The sequence below is a fragment of the Microcaecilia unicolor genome, chromosome 5 (genome assembly GCF_901765095.1).
Source record: "Microcaecilia unicolor chromosome 5, aMicUni1.1, whole genome shotgun sequence".
Classification (NCBI taxonomy): Eukaryota; Metazoa; Chordata; class Amphibia; order Gymnophiona; family Siphonopidae; genus Microcaecilia; species Microcaecilia unicolor.
This window is the reverse complement of record NC_044035.1, coordinates 2,900,428-2,923,569: the sequence shown is the minus strand read 5'-3', so window position 1 is coordinate 2,923,569 and position 23,142 is coordinate 2,900,428. Positions and strand designations below refer to the sequence as shown.

At 45.5% G+C, this 23,142-nt stretch overlaps 1 protein-coding gene across 1 annotated transcript in view; it reads left to right on the top strand.

Annotated features, from left to right (window-relative positions):
• DMBT1 (deleted in malignant brain tumors 1) overlaps positions 1-23,142 on the top strand; it is a 116,695-nt gene that overhangs the window by 4,670 nt on the left and 88,883 nt on the right. The window contains exon 2 of the mRNA XM_030202576.1: positions 6,503-6,538. Coding sequence (XP_030058436.1) covers positions 6,503-6,538 — 36 coding nt within the window. The remainder of the gene's footprint in view (positions 1-6,502; positions 6,539-23,142) is intronic.

The following is a 23,142-nucleotide window of genomic DNA, read 5'->3' as shown; positions in this document are numbered from 1 at the left end:
AGATAGAAACTCTGAGGACCCCTTTTACTAAGCCGCTTAGGCACCTACGTGTGCCCGACGTGTGCCAAAATGGACTTACCACCCGACTACTGCATGGCTCTTGCGGTAATTTCATTTTTGGCGTGCGTCTGCTATGCGCATCTGAAAAATATATTTTATTTTCGGACCCTGTAACCAGCCCCTCCAACTGACCACTGATTAAGATTTATATTCAATCATTTTTATTGACATAAAAAGAAAACAAAGTAATCCACATCAACAGGTAAGTAGCAGATTGGACAATAACATAATTACTTCACTCTTATTCTATCACCAAACATCATCATCAATTTTTAGTTTTCTCCCTTCCCTCCCTTGAGATTCCAGCTGATGCCGAAGGCACAATCCCGATCGGGGAATCCCCAGGGGACTTGACTCTGATGTCCCCCCAGGACCCCCCAGAACGGTACATCCCTATCAACTCAATCCCACCCTCCCCTCCCCGAAACTCAGTAGGTATCCTGGGAAAGAATGTCCAGAGCTCCATGAGCCAGTCAAATGTTCAAGAGGGTACTTTTAGCTGATGGGGGCATAGAGTCCAAAAACGGGCCCCATCTCGAGCAGAATTTATCCAACTCCATCGCATTTCCATCTTTTATCATCATTCTCTCTGAACGCAGTAGTTGCACCATCCGCATTCGCCAAGACTGGAGTGAGGGGCCTCTTGAAGATAACCAGTCCACTAGAATAGTCTTTTTTGCAATCAGTATGGCTCGCTGAACAAATAGAGTGAGCCCTCTCGGCCGGGGAACCTGTAAACAAGGCTTCCCGAATAACAACATCGGAGAGCGTGACCATCTAGTTCTCCACAAAGAAGAAACCCGACTTAGTAAGGTTATCCAAAAATTTTTCACTGCTGGGCAAGTCCAATACATATGCCCTAAAGTCGCTCCAACAAAATGACACTTGGGGCATGCTCCATCAGGGGAAATCCCCACATGAAACGCCTGCCTAGGCGGCATGTGCATCCGGAACACAAAGCGGTATTGTAATTCCCAGTAGTCTGCTGAACTGATTAAGATTTATAACGGGGCTATAATCTTTTTAGGAAGGATAGAGAGGGCCGAAGAGGTGGAGGAGTGGCTCTGTATGTGAGAGACAATATCAGAGCGGCTGAAATGTGGGGAACCTGGGGAAAGGAAGAAGCTTTATGGATCATCCTGGAAAGAGAAGACAGAACTTGTATCCACATGGGGGTTATCTACAGACCACCTGCGCAAATGGAGAAGTTAAACAAGGATCTGATAGAAGATATTCAAAGGATTGGTATGAAAGGGGAGGTGCTACTGTTGGGAGATTTCAGTTTGTCTGTCATGGATTGGAACGTCCCGTCTACGGAATCGGAAAGAAGTAGAGAGATTGTGGAAGCCTGTCAAAGTGCCTTGCTCAGACAAATGGTGACGGAACCCAGGGGGGAAGGGTCGATGCTGGAACTAGTGCTCATGAATGGAGGTAGTGTTTCCGATATCCGGGTGGGTGCCCACCTATGTAATAGTGATCATCACACTGTATGGTTTGATATAAGGGCAAAGGCGGAGTGCGGTCGCACAAAACTCAAAGTACTGGATTTCAGACGTACTGATTAAAATGGGGGAATACCTGAAGAAGGAGCTGGTGGCGTGGGGAAGGCATAGGAGAAGTGGAAAAACAGTGGTCCAAGCTAAAGGCTGCTCTAAATATGGTGACTGATCTTTTTGTGAGGAAAGTAAGCAAAAGCAAGAGAAGCAGGAAGCCTATATGGTTCTCCAAACAAGTAGCTGAAAAATAAGAGCAAAAGAGGCTTTGTTCAAGAAATAAAAAAAAAACATAAGTATTGCCATACTGGAAAAGACCAAAGGTCCATCGAGCCCAGCATCCTGTTTCCAACAGTGACCAATCCAGGTCACAAATACCTGGATCCCAAAAATGTACAAAACATTTTATACTGCTTATCCCAGAAATAGTGGATTTTCCCCAGTCCATTTAATAACGGTCAATGGACTTTTCCTTTAGGAAGCCGTCCAAACCTTTTTTAAACTCTGCTAAGCTAACTGCCTTTACCACATTCTCTGGCAACGAATTCCAGAGTTTAATTACACATTGAGTGAAGAAAATTTTTCTCTGATTCGTTTTAAATTTACTACATTGTAGCGTCATCGCATGCCCCCTGGTCCTAATATTTTTGGAAAGCGTGAACAGACACTTCACATCTACCTGTTCAACTCCACTCATTATTTTATAGACCTCTATCATATCTCCCCTCAGCCGCCTTTTCTCCAAGCTGCAGAGCCCTAGCCGCTTTAGCCTTTCCTCATAGGGAAGTCGTCCCATCCCCTTTATCATTTTCGTTGCCCTTCTTTGCACCTTTTCTAATTCCAACAAGAGAATCACAGAAAAGATTATCAGATTAAACTCAAAGAAGCAAAGAGGGAAATACGGCTAGCAAAAGTGCGAGTGGAAGAAAAAATGGCTAAAGATGTAAAGAGAGGTGACAAGACCTTTTTCAGGTATACTGGAGAAAGGAGAAAAGATAGGAATGGAATTGCGAGACTGAAAGATAATGAGAATGGCTATGTGGAGAGCAATGAAGGTAAAGCGAACGTGCTAAACAATTTTTTCTCTTTGGTTTTCACGGAGGAAAATCCTGGAGAAGGACCGTGGTCGGCTGCTGAGGGAACGTCGACCTCCATTTTGATTGATTTCTTTCTATGCCTGTTTGCTTAATTTTATCATGTCAACCCACTCTCTATGTAACAACAATTGTAACTTCCACTCTGGAATGGCGAATGCCATAACGGAGCATTGTAAGCCTCATTGAGCCTGCAAATAGGTGGAAAAATGTGGGATACAAATGCAGCAAATAAATAAATAAAATAAACTCATATGTGCTACTTTTTGTGTATATCTGACCTTGATTTGTATCTGCCAATTTCAGGGCACAGACCGTAGAAGTCTGCCCAGCACTCCCAACCACTAGCCACGCCTCTCACCACTGGCTCTGCTACCCAATCTCCGCTAAGCTTCTGAGGATCCATTCCTTCTGAACAGGATTCCTTTATGTTTATCCCACGCATTTTTGAATTCCGTTACCGTTTTCATCTCCACCACCTCCTGTGGGAAGGCATTCCAAGTATCCACCATTCTCTCCGTGAAAAAATACTTCCTGACATTTTTCTTGAGTCTGACCCCCTTCAATCTCATATTATGTCCTCTAGTTCTACTGCCTTCCCATCTACGGAAAAAGTTCGTTTGCAGATTAATACCTTTCAAATATTTGAACGTCTGTATCATATCACCCCTGTTTCTCCTTTCCTCCAGGGTATACATGTTCAGGTCAGCAAGTCTCTCCTCATACGTCTTGTAACGCAAATCCTATACCGTTCTTGTAGCTTTTCTTTGCACCGCTTCAATTCTTTTTACATCCTTAGCAAGATACGGCCTCCAAAACTGAACACAGTACTCCAGGTGGGGCCTCACCAACGACTTATACATACTTTCTGAATTTCTCTCCAAGGATCCTTTTTCCCATCACAGAAAGATGCAGCCCATCATTACAGTACAGCCTGTTATTTTTCCACGTATTACCCCATTATCCTATGTATCTAAAACCTTCTTCTTTACACCAAGACTCAAGCCACTTATTGAATTCCTCTGTTTTGCGTAGTCTTTCCTCCCCTCCCCCATGTAGGAATTACTTCAGAAAAAGCCACAGTTCGAACCAAAGATTTCATTCCCTCCCCAAGCTTCTGGAATGCTCTCTCTGCTGTAAACTTGCTACTGTTGGCCAGGTCATTTGTCCCCAGGTGAATTACAACATCAGCGTTTGAAGCCTTGCTCTCTTCTTGGATCACTTTCAGTATTTGATCTGTATATCTTGTAGCTGAAGATCCTGGAAGACATTTCACTACATTGGAACCCCTGAACTGTGTTCCTAAGTTAATGCCTCTGATAATGGAGTCTTCAAGCAGTGGAGGAGTGGCCTAGTGGTTAGGGTGGTGGACTTTTGTCCTGAGGAACTGAGTTCGATTTCCACTTCACGCACAGGCAGCTCCTTGTGACTCTGGGCAAGTCACTTAACCCTCCATTGCCACAGGTACAAATATAAGTACCTGTATACAATATGTAAGTTGCATTGAGCCTGCCATGAGTGGGAAAGCACAGGGTACAAATGTAACAAAAATAATTTTCTGCTTTTCACAATTCTGTCATTAGTTGGGGGATGTTTCTGGGGTTGTGCTACTTTCATTGCCTCTGGTTCTATCACAGTACTTCTTTTTTCACCATCATAGTGATGCAACGCTGCAAAAGAATTTGACAGGGGCAAAGCTTGGAAGGGCGAGTGTTTCTGTGTCACAGATCTTAGTCTACCAGAGCCTACTGTGACCCATCTATTCCTCTGATGTTTCGTTCTCTGAGGCAGTGGTAGTGGTAAATTAGCTGGGTGGTAAGCGCCAAAATGGAGTTACCGCCTGGCTATCGGACGTGTGCAGGCCATTACTGCCAGGTTACTGTGTGAGATTTTACCGCTAGGTCAATGGCTGGCAGTAAGGTCTCAGACCCAAAATGACGCACAGCAATTTTCATTTTGCTGCACATCCATTTTCTGCAAAAATTTTTAAAAAATCATTTTTTACAGGTACGCTGAAAATGATTCTGCGCTCACCCAAAACACGTGTCTACACTACTGCAGGCCATTTTTCAGCGCATCTTTGTAAAAAGGCCCCTCATAGAGCTGGTGACAGGTGCAGTTCCATGAAAACACAAGGGCAAACGGTCTGCAAGCTCCAAGATGGAAAACAAACGAAGTAGATCGCAAAAATAAAACAGTAATTTATTATTAAAACCTGAAGTTATATATACATAAATAGCCCGACACAGGCCGTGTTTCGCCCGACAGGGCTGCTTCAGGGGCTATACAACAATCCTTTACTCACAAGTTTAATTGATAATATTGGATATGTACTGAGATGAACTGAAATTTCATACATAGGAGATCACCTTGATTAATTTAGAAAAACAGCTCTATCAGAGATGCCAAAAGAGTATTGACATAACGTCAAACGATCAGTCTCTTATCTCTGAAATCGCTGAAAAAATGGTGCACTGGTTCATCCAGCAACTCCTTCGTCCTCAGGGGTGCTGGTTTCGACATTGTGATGCAATGCAAGGCCCAGAGAACTGTTGGGTCTGGTGTTTTACAGAAGTCCTGATTTCCCTGCAAGGGATGTCTCTTCCCTTTATTACTGTACTGGTCAGTAGAACCCTCCCCTGTTCTGGAAACCGCAAGGGTACAAAAAGGTCATAATACAATACTTTAATAGAATCTCTAGAGGCCTCTGCCATCTCTACATAATATTAACCACACAGAGTTTAGTCAGGTATGGGACATGTGGAGGGGCATAATCGAATGGGGCGCCCAAGTTTTCATGAGGCGTTCTCGCAGGACGGCCCCGCAAAGGGGCGGGGAAACCCGTATTATTGAAACAAGATGGGCGTTTCGATAATATAGTCGGGGACGCCCAAATTTCAATATGATGGTCGACCTAAATGTTGAGATGGTCGACCTAGGGGGCACTGCAGTGGACTTCACAAATTGCTCCCAGGTGCATTGCACCCTTATCTTGGGTGCTGAGCCCCCCAAAACCCACTCCCCACAACTGTACACCAATACCATAGCCCTAAGGGGTGAAGGGGGGCACCTACATGTGGGTATAGTGGGTTTTGGGTGGGTTTTGGAGGGCTCACATTTACCAGCACAAGTGTAACAGCTAGGGGGGGGGGGGATGGGGATGGGAGGGGAGTAAGGGAAGGGTGGTAGGGAGTTGGTGACCATTAGGGGAGTAAGGGGAAGTGATCCCTGATTCCCTCCGGTGGTCATTTGGTCAGTTCGGGCACCTTTTCACGGCTTGGTCGCAAGAAAAAATGGACCAAGTAAAGTCGGCCAAGTGCTCGTCATGGACGCCCTTCTTTTTTCCATTATTGGCCGAGGACGCCCATCTCTTAATCACGCCCCAGTCCCGCCTTCACTACGGTGCCGACACCCCCCCCCCCCCGTGAACTTTGGTCGCCCCCGCGACAGGAAGCAGTTGAGGATGCCCAAAATTGGCTTTCGATTATGCTGATTTGGGCAACCCTGTGAGAAGGAGTTTTAGGGAAAAGGAATATAATACACACTTCTGATTTGTGTCAGAAGATGGGCGCCCTTCTCTTTCGAAAATAAGTCTGATAGAGATGTACATTGTGTATGGTTGTATTTTATTTATGTATTGTTTTCTATGATGTATTATTTTTGATGTATTATTTTGGGTTGAATAACTTCAAAGAAGGCAGTCCGTAAATATAACATAATCTGTCAGTGAAAAGAATGGTAGGATAAAAGAAAGAAATGAGTGGGAGGTGGGTAAACTGGGTCTAGATATGGAAACTTATAAAGGACACAAGACTTCCTTATTAACTCTCTTCTGTTTTTTGCTGTCTTTTGCAGTGACACAAAGATGCCTGTGTCCAGAAGGAAGCACAGGTAACTCCACTGGAATATATATATATTTTTTAATAAAATAATGTTCCTATAGTGTGAGAAATTCAGAGGTCAACATTCAGCTTGCAGCAGTCAGCAGTTTTTAAACCACTGACAGCTGTGGAAAGCATTAAACCTGGATACTGACTGCCAGGTCATGTCCAGACACCGGCATTGAATATCTGGGGTCAGGCGGTGATCCTTAAGTTATGGATTTGCTGCCATCTGCATTGCTAAGTGAGGAAAGACAGGACAACCTCTTGTGCAGTTCTATCTACCTGCTTAGTTATGGGGCATTGGCATTGAATATAGCCAGTCCCCGCATGACTGGAGGCTCCTACCTGACTCCACCCCAGCACTGTCTGGACAGGGCCGTAGTGGGCGGAGCCAATATTCACGGACACTGAATAGCAGCAGCCAGCCCTCTCAACATGGTTAAGTGGGGGGGGGGGGGGGGGGGGGGCGCCTCTCCTGTGCACTTAGGGGCTTTTACGAAGCAGTTGGGAAGTACTCGCTAAAAGGGAAGTACTGCCAGGCTACTGCAGCAGCCCGGCAGTAGTTCCCTCCTCCAGCGTGTGCTAGTTCTGGCACTGCAAAAGTATTTCAATTTTTGTAGTGCTGGTGTGTACCCGGTGGTAATCGGGTAGTGTTGTCCGGTTACCACTAGATTAGTGTGGGAGTCCTTACTGCTACCTCAATGGATGGTGGTTATTGCTCCCCCTGAAATGGCCATTCGGCAAGTGCTTCACTTGCCACATGGCCACTTCATGAAAAAAACAAAGACCTGCTTTTTACCCGCTGTGGTAAAAGGGGGCCTCAGCGCATGTCAAAAACATGCACCAAAGCCAGAGCAGGCCCCCTTGTGCCGTAGCTTCTTAAAAGGACCCCTTAAACCACACTGAATATCGACCTTCTGTTTTTTTTTTATAATAAAAATGACATTCTGATTGGTTGGTGAGAGAACAGTTCTACATTGCAATGTTCACTTGATGGAGCATTTCTCAACCTTCAAACCAGAATTCATTACAGTAGAACGCTGATTATCCAGACTAACCTCAGCAGAGGGCAGTCCAGATAATGGAAAATCCTTTTAGAAAAGAACACACAGTCTGAGCATTGCATGTTGAACATTATTTTTAAAAATTTTTTCCAATAATAAAAGAGAAAAAATACTGTATTTGTAGTACATACACTACTGCATTTCTATTTTAAAAAGGAAGTAATTCTTAATTGTTTCAGTGCTGATTTTCATTTCTCTGCTGCAAGATCACATAGAGGGACATAATCGAACGGCACCGGCGAAATCAATGGCCGGCCATCTTCGGGGCTGGCGCCATAAGCGGGCGGAGCCAAGCATATTTTCGAAATATGCTTGGCGCCGGCTAAATCGCACGCCGGGTTTAGAATAGGATCGCCGGGTTTAGATGAGATGGTCGGCATCGTTTTCCAGCCATAATGGAAACCGGACCCGGCCATCTCAAACCTGGCGAAATGCAAGGCATTTGGCCGTGGGAGGAGCCAGCATTTGTAGTGCACTGGCCCACCTGACATGCCAGGACACCAACCGGGCACCCTAGGCAGCACTTAAAAAATCTTCAAAAAAAACCCCAAAATTAGCTTCCAGGTGCATAGCACCCTTCCCTTGTGTGCTGAACCCCCCAAATCCCCCCCCCAAAACCCACTGCCCACAAGTCTACACCATTACCATAGCCCTAAGGGGTGAAGGGGGGCACCTACATGTGGGTACAGTGAGTTTTGGTTTTTTTTGGAGGGCTCAACATTAACCACCACAAGTGTAACAGGTAGGGGGGGGGGATGGGCCTGGGTCTACCTGCCTGAAGTGCAGTGCACCCACTGAAAACTGCTCCAGGGACCTGCATACTACTGTCAGGGAGCTGGGTATGACATTTGAGGCTGGCATACAGGCTGGCAAAAAATGTTTTAATTGTTTTTTTTTGTGTGGGAGGGGGTTGGTGGCCACTGGGGGAGTAAGGGGAGGTGATCCCCGCTTCCCTCCGGTGGTCATCTGGTCAGTTGGGGCTCTTTTTTGGGACTTGGTCCTAAAAATACATGGACCAAGTCCAGCCGGCGAAATGCTTGTTCGAGCCGGCCTTTTTTTTTTATAATAAAGTGAAGCCGGCCATCTCGTAACCCCGCCCTGCCCCCCTTCCTGCCTTCGCTACCCTCCCAACACGCCCCCTTGAAGGTTGGCCGGCGCCGCGACAAAACAGCAATTGAAGCTGGCCAAAATCGGCTTTCGATAATACCGATTTGGCCAGGATTGAGAGATCGCCGGCGATGTCCCGATTTGTGTCGGAAGATCGCCGGCGATCCCTTTCGAAAATAAGTCTGATAGTCTCTTCAGACAAAGTTGCTGGGTCACACTGTTTTCTTCCCGCTTCCAGTCAAGCCATCACTTTATTTAAACATTCAAAGATTTCTGCATGTGTCGGTCCCACATCAGCATTAACCTGGTGATTGTCAGTTTCTGATTCCTTGTGTTCCTTCCACAATTTCATAATCTGTTATGATCTGATACCCTGGATCATCCATGCGCTGACATTCTCTACATCACAATCGGAGCATACAGGAACCTGTAGAACATCCTTAACAATGTTCATCAACCATGTACAAACAATGTTTTATTCTTTTATAAACTGGATCATGCCACATTCATCATCAATATCAGCCAGCAGAAGTTTTTATAACAATTGCTTCCTGTAAAGTCGTTTCAAAGAAACAATAGCTCCTCGATCCACAGGCTCCATTACAAATGTGTAAATTACACTCAAGCTGTATCAAACTGTCACATTTGGAGGCAGAAAAAGCACTTCGAATCTACCTTCCTCTCACTCTAAGCTTTCAGCAGTAGGATGTGTTGGGGCATTGGCCAATAATAAAATGATGTTCCCATCTTCTCTTGTATGAAGCTGAAATCTTTTCACTTCTAGTATGCAGCAGTTGTCGTACCAGTCGAGGAAACCTCACAATTCATCCAGGCTTTTATTTTTACTTCTGTATAACAGTGGTAGCCAGGGCCGGCCCAAGGCAAGATGCTGCCTGAGGCGGATCTTGCATGCCGCCCCCCCCCCCCCCCCCCCCCGGGCAGAGATGTTGCCCCCTCTCCCCGGGTGTTTTACCTGGTCACGGTGACTTTCCAAACCTGGCAGAGATTCCCATAAGCTGCCCTGCTGCTACCGGCACTCGCCTCCTCCCTTTACTGAGGCTGCCTGAGCGAAACAGGAAGTTAGTTCAGGCGGCTGCAGTAAAAGGAAGAGGGGTGTGCCGGCAGCAGCAAGACAGTGTATAGGAATCCCTGCCAGGTTTGGAAAGTCACCATGACCAAGTAAAACACCACAAAGCCACCCCCTGAGGCCCCCGCCTCAGGTGGTCTAATGGTCGGGCCACCCCTGGCGGTAGCTTATGTAAGTTTTTGAAAGCACAAGGGTTTTTAGATTTGCCAATTAGCAATAACTCCAACTTACGACTCCTGGTTGCATTTCCCCCCCACCAACAATGCGGCACTTTCTTTGGATGACTTGAACCCAGGAGTCGATTACCCCTATCAAGTAACCAGAGATTTATTGGGAAGTGATTTCCAATTCAGACTCGTTTCGTCTGCATTATAAACAGAATCAGGATCATATTTTTTGATAATGTCATTAAATTGTATGAGAAAGTCATTGGCCGCTGCTAAATTTGCGGAAAGTTTTTCACCATGAATTTCAATCTGCCTAATTCCATGATGGTGGTTAAAATTTCAAAGCCATCCAGTGCTGGCATTTAATTCATAATCCCCATGAAGTTGCTGATTGAAAAACATCCCCTTTTCGGCAAATATTGGCCCAGAAATCAGATGGCCCAATGTTTTTTGTTGTTTTTTTTTTTTTTTTTGCAAAAACCATAGATATAGAGCTTTTTCTACCTGTTCATTAGTTGACCTTTTCATGGTTTTTCTGGAACAACTTCCTTCCTCTTTTTCAAGAACTGAAATGTAGTTGACGATAGCATCACTTTGTCTTTTTGTGTCCGGCATTGTTGATGCTCCTACACCATATTCTTCTGCTAGTTTTTTTTCCCCAGCACTCCCTTTCACAACTTCTCTACAATGTCCGTTTTGTCTTTTAATGACAGAAAAACCCCTTTTTACTTTGATGGCATTTTAATTTTCTTGTTAGTAAGAAACCCAGCACTGTACTGTAGAAACCTTTCCACATGGGAGTTGGGAGGAAAAGGAAAGGGCAGGGCTTTCTCTGCTGCATCCCCACTCTTGTTGATGCCATTTCCTAAGGGAAACCTGCAGGAGCCAGCACAGATCACGAGGATGAACCCCTGAGAGCCTCTGAGGTACAACAGGGAGGATTCAGAGAGGGGGCAGATGCTGGGCCACTAGTGAAAGAGAGGAAGGCAGGGGGTAAGGCTCTGCTGCTGGGTGGGCCTGTGCCCACCCAGGCCCATTCGTAACTACGCCACTGCAGTACAAGTACTGTACTGAACAGTACTGTATTGTAATAGCATACAGTTTTCATTAAACCTTCTTCATAACATTAGAAACTTGTTTCTAGTTTCCAGAATCAGGGAAAAGGAATAAAATACACACTTCAATTTCTGGTAAAAATCAACTAACTAAATCCAGATGTAAAAATGATTACAGAACTTAGAACATATGACCTGTAGGTGTCAGTAGAGTCTTCTTTTCCAATATGAGAGCTGGAGGCAAGGTGGAACAGTTCCTTGCTGAATCTCTGCATGGCCCTATATGTGATTTGTTATCAGCCATGCCCTTCAAGTAATGATAATACCGTGGAAGATGAGTGGCAGACACCAATGTTGATAGCAGCAAGTCAGTCATAAAGGGACCTGCCATATCAACCTCAGATATCCCAAAATAGGATGGAATTCCCCTTCCTCAAAGTTGTCTTGAATCATCCAGGCTGCATATCAACTGAATCATTGCACATAGTGTTTCTGGATCAGGGTCACAGTCAAGGGAGAGTAACAGTCTTTAGCAGGGAATCCATGTGACATCACAGGCCTGCTCCACGAGCTTGGTCAGATTCAGTTCTGATACACATATTAATAGAACTTGATATCTGTTGGAAAGCATGGTAACCAAGCAACTTACCGATTACTTAAACAAATTCTCAATATTACATGACTCACAATCAGGATTTCGCTCCAACCACAGCACCAAACAGTACTAATTACTCTCCTAACCAAATTCAAACAAGAAATTGCAACTGGCAAAAGCATACTTCTCCTACAATTCGACATGTCTAGTGCGTTCGACATGGTAAACCATAAAATATTACTAAACATCCTAGTCTACTTTCGGATTGGTGGAAGTGTACTTAGTTGGATCAAGGGTTTCCTAACCACAAGAACATACCAAGTGATATCAAACTCGAACATATCATTACCATGGAAACCAGAATGTGGAGTACCCCAAGGATCACCGTTATCACCGACCCTTTTCAACCTAATGATGACTCCACTAGCCAAATCCCTATCCAACCAAGTCCTTAACCCTTATATTTACGCAGATGATGTCACGATATACATCCTGTACAAACACGATCTAACAGGAATCACAAACGAAATCAAACTCAGCCTGCAAATCATGAACTCATGGGCGGATGCATTTCAACTAAAACTCAGTGGAGGAGTGGCCTAGTGGTTAGGGTGGTGGACTTTGGTCCTGAGGAACTGAGTTCAATTCCCGGCACAGGCAGCTCCTTGTGACTTTGGGCAAGTCACTTAACCCTCCATTGCCTGCCGCATTGAGCCTGCCTTGAGTGGGAAAAGCGCGGGGTACAAATGTAAAAATAAAAAAAAAAAATGCAGAAAAAACACACTGTCTCATCTTGTCATCCCAATATAACACAAAGAAACCCACCAATATAAACACCCCAGATTACACCCTTCCTGTTTCAGACAGCCTGAAAATTCTGGGAGTCACAATCGACCGAAGCCTCACGCTAGAAAGCCAAGTGAAAACTACAACAAAGAAAATGTTCCACTCAATGTGGAAACTCAAACGAGTAAAACCTTTCTTCCTGAGGGAAATATTCCGTAACCTGGTATAATCAATGGTACTAAGTCACCTAGACTACTGCAATGGAATCTATGTGGGATGCAAAGAACAAATCATTAAGAAACTCCAAACTGCCCAAAACACTGCCTCCAGACTCATATTTGGAAAAGTGAGCTTCGAAAGCACCAAACCCCTACGAGAAAAACTGCATTGGCTCCCAATCAAAGAACGAATTGCGTTCAAAATCTGCACCCTGGTTCATAAAATTATTCACAGCGAGGCCCTGGTATACATGGCAGACCTCATAGACTTACCAACCAGAAACACAAAAAGATCAACACGCACATACCTAAATCTCCACTACCCAAGCTGCAAAGGACTAAAATATAAATCAGCCTATGCATCCAGCTTCTCCTACATAAGCACGCAACTATGGAATGCACTACCAAACGTCATGAAAACAATGCACGACCTAACAAACTTCCGGAAATCATTAAAAACCAACTTGTTCAAAAAGGCATACCCTAACGATCCAACTTAAACGCCTGAACCCTGCAACACAAAGAAACTAATACTAGAACTGGACAAAACTTAACTCTTCTCCTTGATTACCTAATGTATTCTATCACTCATGAACTCTAACACAATACCACTCTGTATTTGTCATACCGGAATTGGTGATCGCCATCACGGTACTATGTAAGCTACATTGAGCCTGCAAATAGGTGGGAAAATGTGGGATATAAATGCAACAAATAAAAAATAAAATTATCAAAATGGTTTAGAAAAGAACACCATTAAAAATAGGAAAGTACCCAATTGTGACAAGAGCTATACCCCTTACATTCCTACTGCTCAAGATGAGTGCTCCAAGAGTTTAGACTCATTTGCTGGCTTCCAGTTGCAGGAAAAATCTTCTTTGAGGTTACATTTCCTCTATTCATTTGAAACCAGCAGGAAACGCCCCCTAGAAGTTTCCTGAACTTGTGATGGGAGGAAGAAGGAGCCTAGTAATGTTGTGGTCGAATAAGGTTCATGTGTTATAGACACATTGGGGAATCGTAGAGAGGAAGAGTTGTGTAGAATCTATTATGAACTTTGGTTTCGTTGTGTTGCAAGGTTTAGGCACTTAGGCTCTTATCCAGTAGGAGCCATTCTTACCCAGATAAGTCCCCCTGTGTGTCCACCCCTGCAACTTTAACACCTAGTCAGAGGCTTTTAACGTTATACTCTGTGCAACCAGACCATCTCAGGTACAGATACACATTCTTGGGGTATCCAGTGCCTTTGGCCTAACCATAGCCCGGTTCATTGTGCCTTTTGTCTTCACATGAAAAGGAGCACACAACTTGCTCGAGAAGCCCAGAGAGAGAAACCTTTCGGGGCTCGGTGCGATCCTTCGATATTGACATTGGCATCGGATCCGAGATCCGCAGCGTCGACATCGAGGGATGCATCGATGTTGGGAGTGGAGGTAGGCATGGCTGCTGAGAGGCAATGACACACTGGGAGCAGTGAGGCATTGAGTCAGTCTCCACCTGTCTCAAGGCCTCCTGCTGTGCAGGTCCCCCGGGACTGTCCATTGTTGGACCCGACCCCGATATGACGTGAGGATTCAACGTCGTCCTTGTCAGCACAGAGGAGCCTCGGTGACAGGCATCGAGTGAAGACTAAGAAGCACCATCACCATTCCCCCTCAATGCACCAGGGCACCGAGAGATTCGGCACCCGAGAAGCGTCGGTACTGGGAGGACCACTCCCCTTCCATTCAGGAAGTGCCAACGCTCGGCCTCCCAGCAGTCCGGTCCCTATTCCTGAGCCTCAACCGGTTCTGCCACCAACTGCACCACCGGCCCCGCAGCTTTCTCCGATGGTGGCTCTCAATGAGCGCATCCAGGCCTTACTTCCAGAGCCTCTGGAAGGACTGCAGCGCCAGTCTACTTTGGCATTGGGGGTGCTTGCGCCTGCCGTGCCACCTGCTGCAGCTGCATCTGGCCCTTCACCTGTGGTGAGGTCCCCGACCTCGGTGCCACTTGCGGCTCCGGTGTCAGCTGCCACGTAGGTTGACTCCTCATTGACATCAGTGGAAGAAAGCTTCACCGCAATCTATGCGGGCATCGGCCCTTCGACATCACCATTGAGGACGTCGGTCCTCGGCGTCGAGGCAGGCGCATTCTCGGAGGTCCCTCAGGGAAGTGCTTTCCGATATTGAGGAAGAGTGCTTGTGGAAGAGTGCAGAGGAAGATCCCAGGTACTTCTCCTCCGATGAGTCCTTTGGGATTCACTCTGAACCTTCCCCTCCACCTGAAAGGAGACTGTCTCCTCCTGAGAGCCTCTTCTTTTAATCATTTCTGCGGGAAATGACTGAGGCCATTCCATTCCCTGCAGACGTGGAGGATGAGCCTAGGGCTGAGATGCTCGAGGTCCTAGACTACCTAAGGAGGCAGTAACAGCTCCTTTGCATAAGATACTCCGGGAAGTCCTTATGCGAAACTGGTAGTTTCCTCTGTCTGCTCCCGTGATCACTAAGAAGACTGATTCCCAGTATCGGATCCACGGTGAACCTGGGTTGATGAGGTCTCAATTACCCCATAACTCCATGATTTTGGACTCCATCCTCAAGAGAGCCAAGAGTACTAGAGCCTATGCCTTGGCACCCCCAGGTAGAGAAGCTAGGACCTTAGATTTTTTTAGGAGGAGGACGTATCATGCCTGCTGCCCATATCCAATCTTTCCAGCTCTTCACGAACATTCACTTGCAGAACTCAGTGAGGCGCATAGGCAGTTGGTGGCCCAACTGTTTGGGGAGGCTAAAGGGGGTGGGGATAGGGGGTGGGTTTAGGGGTAGGGCCATAGACGGATCTTACATCCATAAATGTCTGACAACACACAGAGAAAAAAATAAGTAAAAATATAATAGTCACAATTAATACCTTTTATTAAATTTAGATATTAGATATGTATCATATGACAAAGAATAAAGTGGTTGCTCAAAGCATATACTAACCACAATCGCTCAACTGCAAAACACTATGCACAACTTTGTGCAAAAACACACTCAGAACTTTACTGTACCATAAATATTACACTGGGCAGACCCTAATACACCAATATACCACCCATACGGAAAATGCAGATCGTCAACAATATGAAACAAGGGATCATAATATCACAATTCTCATGTAGAGCCACAAAACACCCTTTTAGGGTGGATAGTGTTCAGAATGAGCTCCTTTTATTAACGACCATATGTAGATCCTTCAAGAGGTAGTGTGTTATGATTTAGGCTCTACATCCTTTCTGATGTTTTGGTGCCACCTCAGGAAGGCCTACACACAATCTCTCCACTGCAAAACACTATACACAAACTTGTGCAAAAACACACTTATAACCTTACCAAACCATAACAGCACTAATTCCAAGGACAGGACGAGCTACAACCTTATGCGTGGAAAGGCAGCACTATAATTACACCGGGCTCTAAAACACCAGTACACAACTAAGTGAAAAAAAACAAAACAAAACAAAAAGGGCTGCAAATACTTTGAGCCTGCAAAGAGGTGGGATAAAGTGGGATACAAATGCAACAAATAAATAAATAAATACACACTAGCAGAATACTGCATCTTGATCACACATGAAAAACACATGACACAACAGATATGAAGGCAAAATACTGAACTGGAAAGTTACCTCAAGAAGTCAGACTCAGCAAGTAGCAATACTAGAAAAATTGAAACATGCATGCAAAATATCACAGATGCACATTTCCAAAAGCTGACATATTCCAATTAATAAATTCTGAATTTAAAAAATGTTTTCTACCTTTGCTGTCTGAGCATTTAGTTTTTCCATAGCTTTGGTCCCAGTGTCTTCTGTTTTATGCAGTGTCTTCTTTCCATTTGATATTTTTTCTCTCACCATGTCCACCATCCTTCTGTGTCCTTATGTATCCTGTCTACCATCTGTAGTCCTGCCCCTGTCCTTTCTCCAGTTTCAACATCTGCCCTCAAAGTGTTCCAATGCAGCCCTTAAATTCAGCAATTTTCCCTCCATCCATAACCAGCATTTCTCCTCAGTCCCCTCCCCTCCATCCATTTGCATCTACTTCCTCTGACTTCCCTCCCCTCCATCCATGTCCAGCATTTCTCCTCTCTCCCTTTCACTCCATCCGTGTGCATCTCCTTCCTGACTTCCCTCCCCTCCATCCACCCATGTCCAACAACTCTCCATTCTCCCTTGCCCTCTCCTCCATCCATCCATATCCAGCAAATTTCCTCTCTCCCCTGCCCCCTCCATCTATCCATGTCCAGCAATTCTCCTTTCTCCCCTGCCCTCCCCTCCCCTTCATCCATGTCCAGGAACTCTCCATTCTCCCCTGCCCTCTCCTCCATCCACCCATATCCTGCAAATTTCCTCTCTCCCCTGCCCCCATTCATCCATCCATGTCCAGCAATTCTCCTTTCTCCCCTGCCCTCCCCTCCATCCATCCATGTCCAGCAACATGGTGCTGGAACTACTAGGGTTTGTAATAAATTATGCCAAGTTCCATCTCACTCCTGTTCAGGAGTTGGAGTCAATTGGAACATTGCTGGACATGAGGATGGCTAGGGCCTATCTTCTCGAGACACGGGCAGACAACCTTCTATCCCTGGTGTCTACGGTTTGAGCATCTCAGCATGTCACAGCTCAGCAGATGTTGAGACTCTTGGGGCACATGGCCTCCACAGTTCATGTTATACCCATGGCATGTCTACATATGAGATCTGCTCAATGGACCCTAGCTTCTCAGTGGTATCAAGCTGCGGGGAATCTAGAGGATGTAATCCATCTGTTCACCAACTTTTGGAACTCTCTCCAGTGGTGGACAATCCGACCCAATTTGACCATGGGACGACCATTCCAAATTCCTCAGCCACAGAAAGTGCTGACGACAGATACATCCCTCCTGTGGTGGGGAGCTCATGTAGATGGGTTTCACACTCAAGGAGCCTGGTCCTTCCAGGAAACAGGTCTTCAGATCAACCTCCTGGAGCTCCAAGCGCTCTGGAACGCTCTGAAGGCTTTCAGAGATCGGCTGTCCAACCAAATGATCTTAATTCAAACAGACAATCAGGTTGCGATCAAGGTAATGCAACCTCACGAGCGTGGGGCAGTGGATCTTTTTGCCACTCAAATCAATCAGAAGGTCCCTCAGTTTATTTATTTATTTATTGCATTTGTATCCCACATTTTCCCACCTCTTTGCAGGCTCAATGTGGCTTACAATACATCATGAATAGTGGAAATATATAATAAGATAAACAATAAGTATTATGGAAGGATCTTGGGTAACATGATAATGAAAAAGTATGATATTAGTATAACAAGCAAATATAGTAAGACAATACTGGATATATGTAGAGAAGTTCTGTTCCAGGCTTCGGGCCCACGACAGACTAGCGCCAGATGTCTTTTTCCTACAAGTGGATATATACCTGACATCAAAATCCCTTTTGGGAAGTATGAACTCCCCCTCAAATCACAAGTCAGGAACCTTGGAATACAGTTAGATTCAACGCTTACTCTGATTCCCCAAATCCAAGCAACCTTCGAGCTGCTTCTAACTATTTGCGACAGCTATGCTGCCTCTCTCCTTAACATTGAGAAGGTAAATCTTATTCCAGTTACATAAGTACATAAGTATTGCCATACTGGGAAAGACCAAAGGTCCATCAAGCCCAGCATCCTGTTTCCAACAGTGGCCAATCCAGATCAAATACCTGGCAAGATCCCAAAAAGTACAAAACATTTTATACTGCTTATCCAGAAATAGTGGATTTTCCCCAAGTCCATTAAATAACGGTCTATGGGGGGGTCACGTGGTGCTATGCAGGAGGGAAGTCGCGTCTGAGCGGAGCTCCTGCGTTTTCCCCTTAACTTTGTCAATTATCTGACCTCCCCGGGATCCTAAACTCTTAGGGAGTACCTGGATTGAAGTGCTGGTTGGAGCGAAAAGAGTTGTCGAGTGGAAACGAATCGCAACTGGGAGATGGCGGCGAAACTCCAAAAAAAGGACAAAAACAAAGTAGCGGAGCCCAAGATGGCGCCCGCTCCGCAGTCGCCGAACACGAGCGTCTGCTCAGTGTGGACTGCCGAAATTACAGCAGAAGTAACGGCGGCTGTGGAGGCGGCATTGGATAAAAAACTACAGGCGATTTTTGACAGAGCAGACTCGGCTCATGAACGCCTAGATGGATTTCACCTGGACTTAGATCATGTTCAACAAAGGGTCAGCGATATCGAAGACCGCATGGTGAACACCGCACAACCTACTGAAGCCTTACAAAAAAAAAAAATAACAGACCTGGAAAATAAAATTGACGACTTGGAGAACAGATCTAGACGCAACAATTTGCGATTGATTGGGCTATCAGAACAGATTAAAGAATCGGAGCTGGGCAGATTCCTCGAGTCCTGGATCCCAACGGTGTTGAAAATGAATAATCAGTCAGGACCTATGCGAATTGAACGCGCACACCGATTGGGACCGAAAAATCAAGGCCAGAACCGACCAAGGGCGGTGATTATGAAGCTTCTTAATTATGGGCATAAACAAGCTATTTTACAGGCCCTGCGTACAGGAGCGGAACTTAAGCATGATGGTCAACGTGTCCTGTGCTTCCAAGATTACTCGGCGAGGGTGGCAGCGGCAAGGAAAGAATTCGCGCCGGTTTGTGCGGCACTTCATGGAAAAAAGATTAGATTTGCTCTAATTTACCCGGCGAAACTGAGGGTGCAGCATGGAGGTACCGAGAAGTATTTTGTGGACGTACCAACAGCTAAAGATTTTATTCGAAACCTAACACCGGTGACAACAGACTGACGGAGGCTGAAAGGACAGAACATAAATTACTGAGGTTTGACGTACATTTGTATGTACATGCCTGAGGCAGACATGCAAGAGAACTGGCTACCCTTGTTGGAGCTTGGGGGTAAAACTGTTAACTGTATGAAAATGAAAATGTTTTTCTTTTTCTCTTTCCTTCTCTTTAATGGGTTTATACAGTATGTTGTTTCTACATTGTATTAATATAGAAGGTAGACAAATGGATGTGGAAGGTCTCCTGGAAGGCCTTGGTTTAGATCTTGATAGGGGATCCCCGGAAAGGGGTTAAAGGATCATGCAAAGGGGATCAAGCACCTTTACGTGACGAGTTCAAAGGTGAACTCAGGGATGGGGGAGGGGGTTGGGAGGGGGGGAGGGAGGGTAGAGAAAGAGCTTTGGAGAAGCAGGGGATTGGAGGGGAAGGGAAAGAGAGGGTGGGCGAGGGTGGGGGGAGGGGAGATGATATACCAAAGTGCTTTAGACCTAGAACTCAGAAGTAGGAATGGGAGAACACGGGAAGATGAGGAGGAAAGAAGGGAGAGGTGGAGGCTGGGTCACCTTTCCCTTGATATAAGTGGTATCAGCCTAATTGGAGTAATGCTCAATGACCATGGTTAAAGTGGTTTCTTGGAATGTTGGGGGAGTGACATCTCCGGTAAAACGCAGTAAGATATTACAGACCTTAAATAGGAAACGGGTCCATATAGCCATGCTGCAGGAACGCATCTAACTGCCAAGGAACACAAAAAACTATGTAGGTGGTGGGTGGGAGATTATGTGGACAGCCCCTCCCCAAACAGGAAAGCGGGTGTGATTATTTTGTTCCGTAAAGGGCTTACATTAGTAAAGAAAAAGGTGGTTGTGGACCCTAAGGGTAGATTTGTTATGGCAGAAGTAAGGGTGCACAATCGGAATGTACTTTTGGTAAATGTATATGCACCGAATCAATACGACAAGCGATTTTACCGAGAGTTGATGAGGCGGGTGCACTCTTTTGATCACATGCCCATTATTATGTGTGGTGACTTCAACTCAGTTGTTGATCCTCTGATTGATAGCACAGGTACCTCGAGGGTGGGGCCCATAGACCTTTCAAGGGGGATCCCGAGGCTGTGTTCTTCAATGGATTTGGTGGACACGTGGCGTTTGTTCCACCCGGGGGAGAGGGATTACACTCACCTTTCTAGGGCGCATGGTACACTATCGCGTATTGATTATATTCTGATATCAGCTAGTGAAGTTAGCTCATTGCTTCAGGCGGAGATAGGAGCGACCCAGGTGTCAGATCATGCCATGGTGTGGGTGCTCCTGTCCCTTGGGGGAGGGGGGAGTCGGAGACCTGGATGGTGCTTCCCCAGGGAACTTTACTATGATAGACAATTTTTGCCCTACATACAGGCCCAATGGAAGGAATATACTGAATTTAATGAGGACACATATCTGAGCGACCCGGTGCTGTTTTGGGAAGCAGCCAAGGCGGTACTGAGAGGCTCCATTATATCATATCATGTACATAAGAGAAGGTCTAGGGACGCAGAGATCCTCCGTATGGAGAAAACAGTAAGACATGCTAGACAGAGGTTTGGGGCCATGCCTTCCAGCTTACACAAGACACAACTGTTGGAGGCTCGGGCTTCCCTGAACCAATTAATACATGCCAAGGCACAAAAATCAAATCAATTCTATCGCTTCCAGTTATATAAATATGCCAACAAGCAGGGGAAAATGTTGGGCCGCTTAGTGAAACAAATAGGGGGCTCGCGATTTATATCTCAAATAAAAGATACAGAGGGAGGGCTTCATCACACTTCTGCAGAGGTGAATGAAGTCTTTAAACAATTTTATGAACAGCTGTACTCAGTCCCTGAGGAACAGGGTTTGCAGGCGGAAGGGTATATAGAGGGTCAACAGTTGCCCCAAATTACTGACCAGCAGCAAGAAAGTCTAAATGCAGACATTTCGGAAGAGGAGGTAAGCTGGGGTATACGAAACAGCCCATTGCATAAACCACCGGGAGGGGACGGACTTACGGCTGAATTTTACAAACTTCTCAGCCAAGAGGTTGTGCCTTGCCTAACGGAAGTGTTTAACCGATACGTACAGACAGGAATTCTGCCCGAGTCCTTGCGAAAGGCACAAATCGTGGTGCTGTTAAAAGCAGGTAAAGATCCTCTACAAGCTGGTTCGTACAGACCTATTTCCCTTCTGCCGTTTGAGACCAAACTGTTTGCCAAGATCTTGGCAAACAGATTAGGAAGAATTCTCCCAAGCATAGTAGAGGAATCTCAAGTGGGTTTTGTGCGGGGGAGAACAGTGATACGAAATATGAGAAAAATCTTGGGGGCTTTGGAGACATTGCACCGATATTCAACCCCAGCTTTAATAATAAGTTTTGACGCCGAAAAGGCTTTTGACCATGTCAACTGGGATTTTATGTTCGCTATATTGAGGGCCTATGGGGTGATGGGATTTTTCCATGCAGCAATAAAAGCCCTATACCAAGATAATACTGCTGAAGTTCTAGTTAATGACCAGATGTCAGAACCATTTGAAATATCTCGGGGAACTAGACAGGGCTGTCCTCTTTCACCCCTCCTTTTTGTAATGGTGATAGACCCCCTGATTAGGGATATTAAAGGAATGGAGGAGGTGAAGGGGGTACAGATAGGGGAGGAATCCTTTAAGATTTCCGCGTTTGCGGATGACCTATTGGTGATAATCGAAAATCCACAGGTGTCCTTGCCAGCTCTCATGGAAATATTTGCCGAGTTCAGAGATTTTTCTGGGTTTAGTCTTAATCTAGATAAAACAGAGGTAATGTCTCTATTTATGAGGGATCACCAATGGGAGAGCTTACATTGCCCCTTTAGGAGGCAGGCTGAGGCGTTTAAATATTTGGGAATATTACTTACTAAGGATCCTAGACAACTAGGCGAATATAATATAGCGCAGCTGCTGAAGAGTACCAGGGAAATATTGGAGAGATGGGATGGATTGCCGTTGTCGTTGATGGGGCGGATTGCTCTGTTTAATATGGTGTTGTTTCCCAAGTGGCTTTATTGCATGCAGACGATCCCACTTTACCTCAAACAACGGGACTTAAGAGCACTTCAAAATATGCTTTCCAGATTCTTTTGGGCTAGGAAAAGGCCTCAGGTCAAGTTTGAATTTCTCAAAGGGAAAAGCGGGGAGGGAGGATTTGGAGTCCCAGATATTAAACTTTATAATATGGCTTGTCTCTTGCGTCACTTGGGGGACTGGTATCAGCAGACGGAGAGTTTCACTCCCCTGGCTATGGAAGTGGAGCTGTGTGGTCCCCTACATATTTTTTATGTACTGCAGGCACTGCGGAAAGATCTGCCCACATACATACGGTCTAGTGTCTTGATAGAGCCCTTAAGAGGAGTATGGAGAGATTTGGCGAAGATCTGGTCTTTCGACTGCAGATGTAGTGGCTTGCTCCCCCTGCAGGGCAATGAGGCATTTCGTCCGGGCATGGATAACCAAGTGGTGAGGTCCTGGGGTGAGAGGGGGATACTGTTCCTGCACCATGTGTTGGGACCAAATGGCGAGATGAAGTCCATGGAAGACCTTGGGTTAAATTCATTAGACTGGGGTAACCGTTTCGCATATGAACAGATACGACACTATGTGACTTCTCTTACGCGCAGGGCATTGGGTGTTGATTTGACCACCAAATTGGAT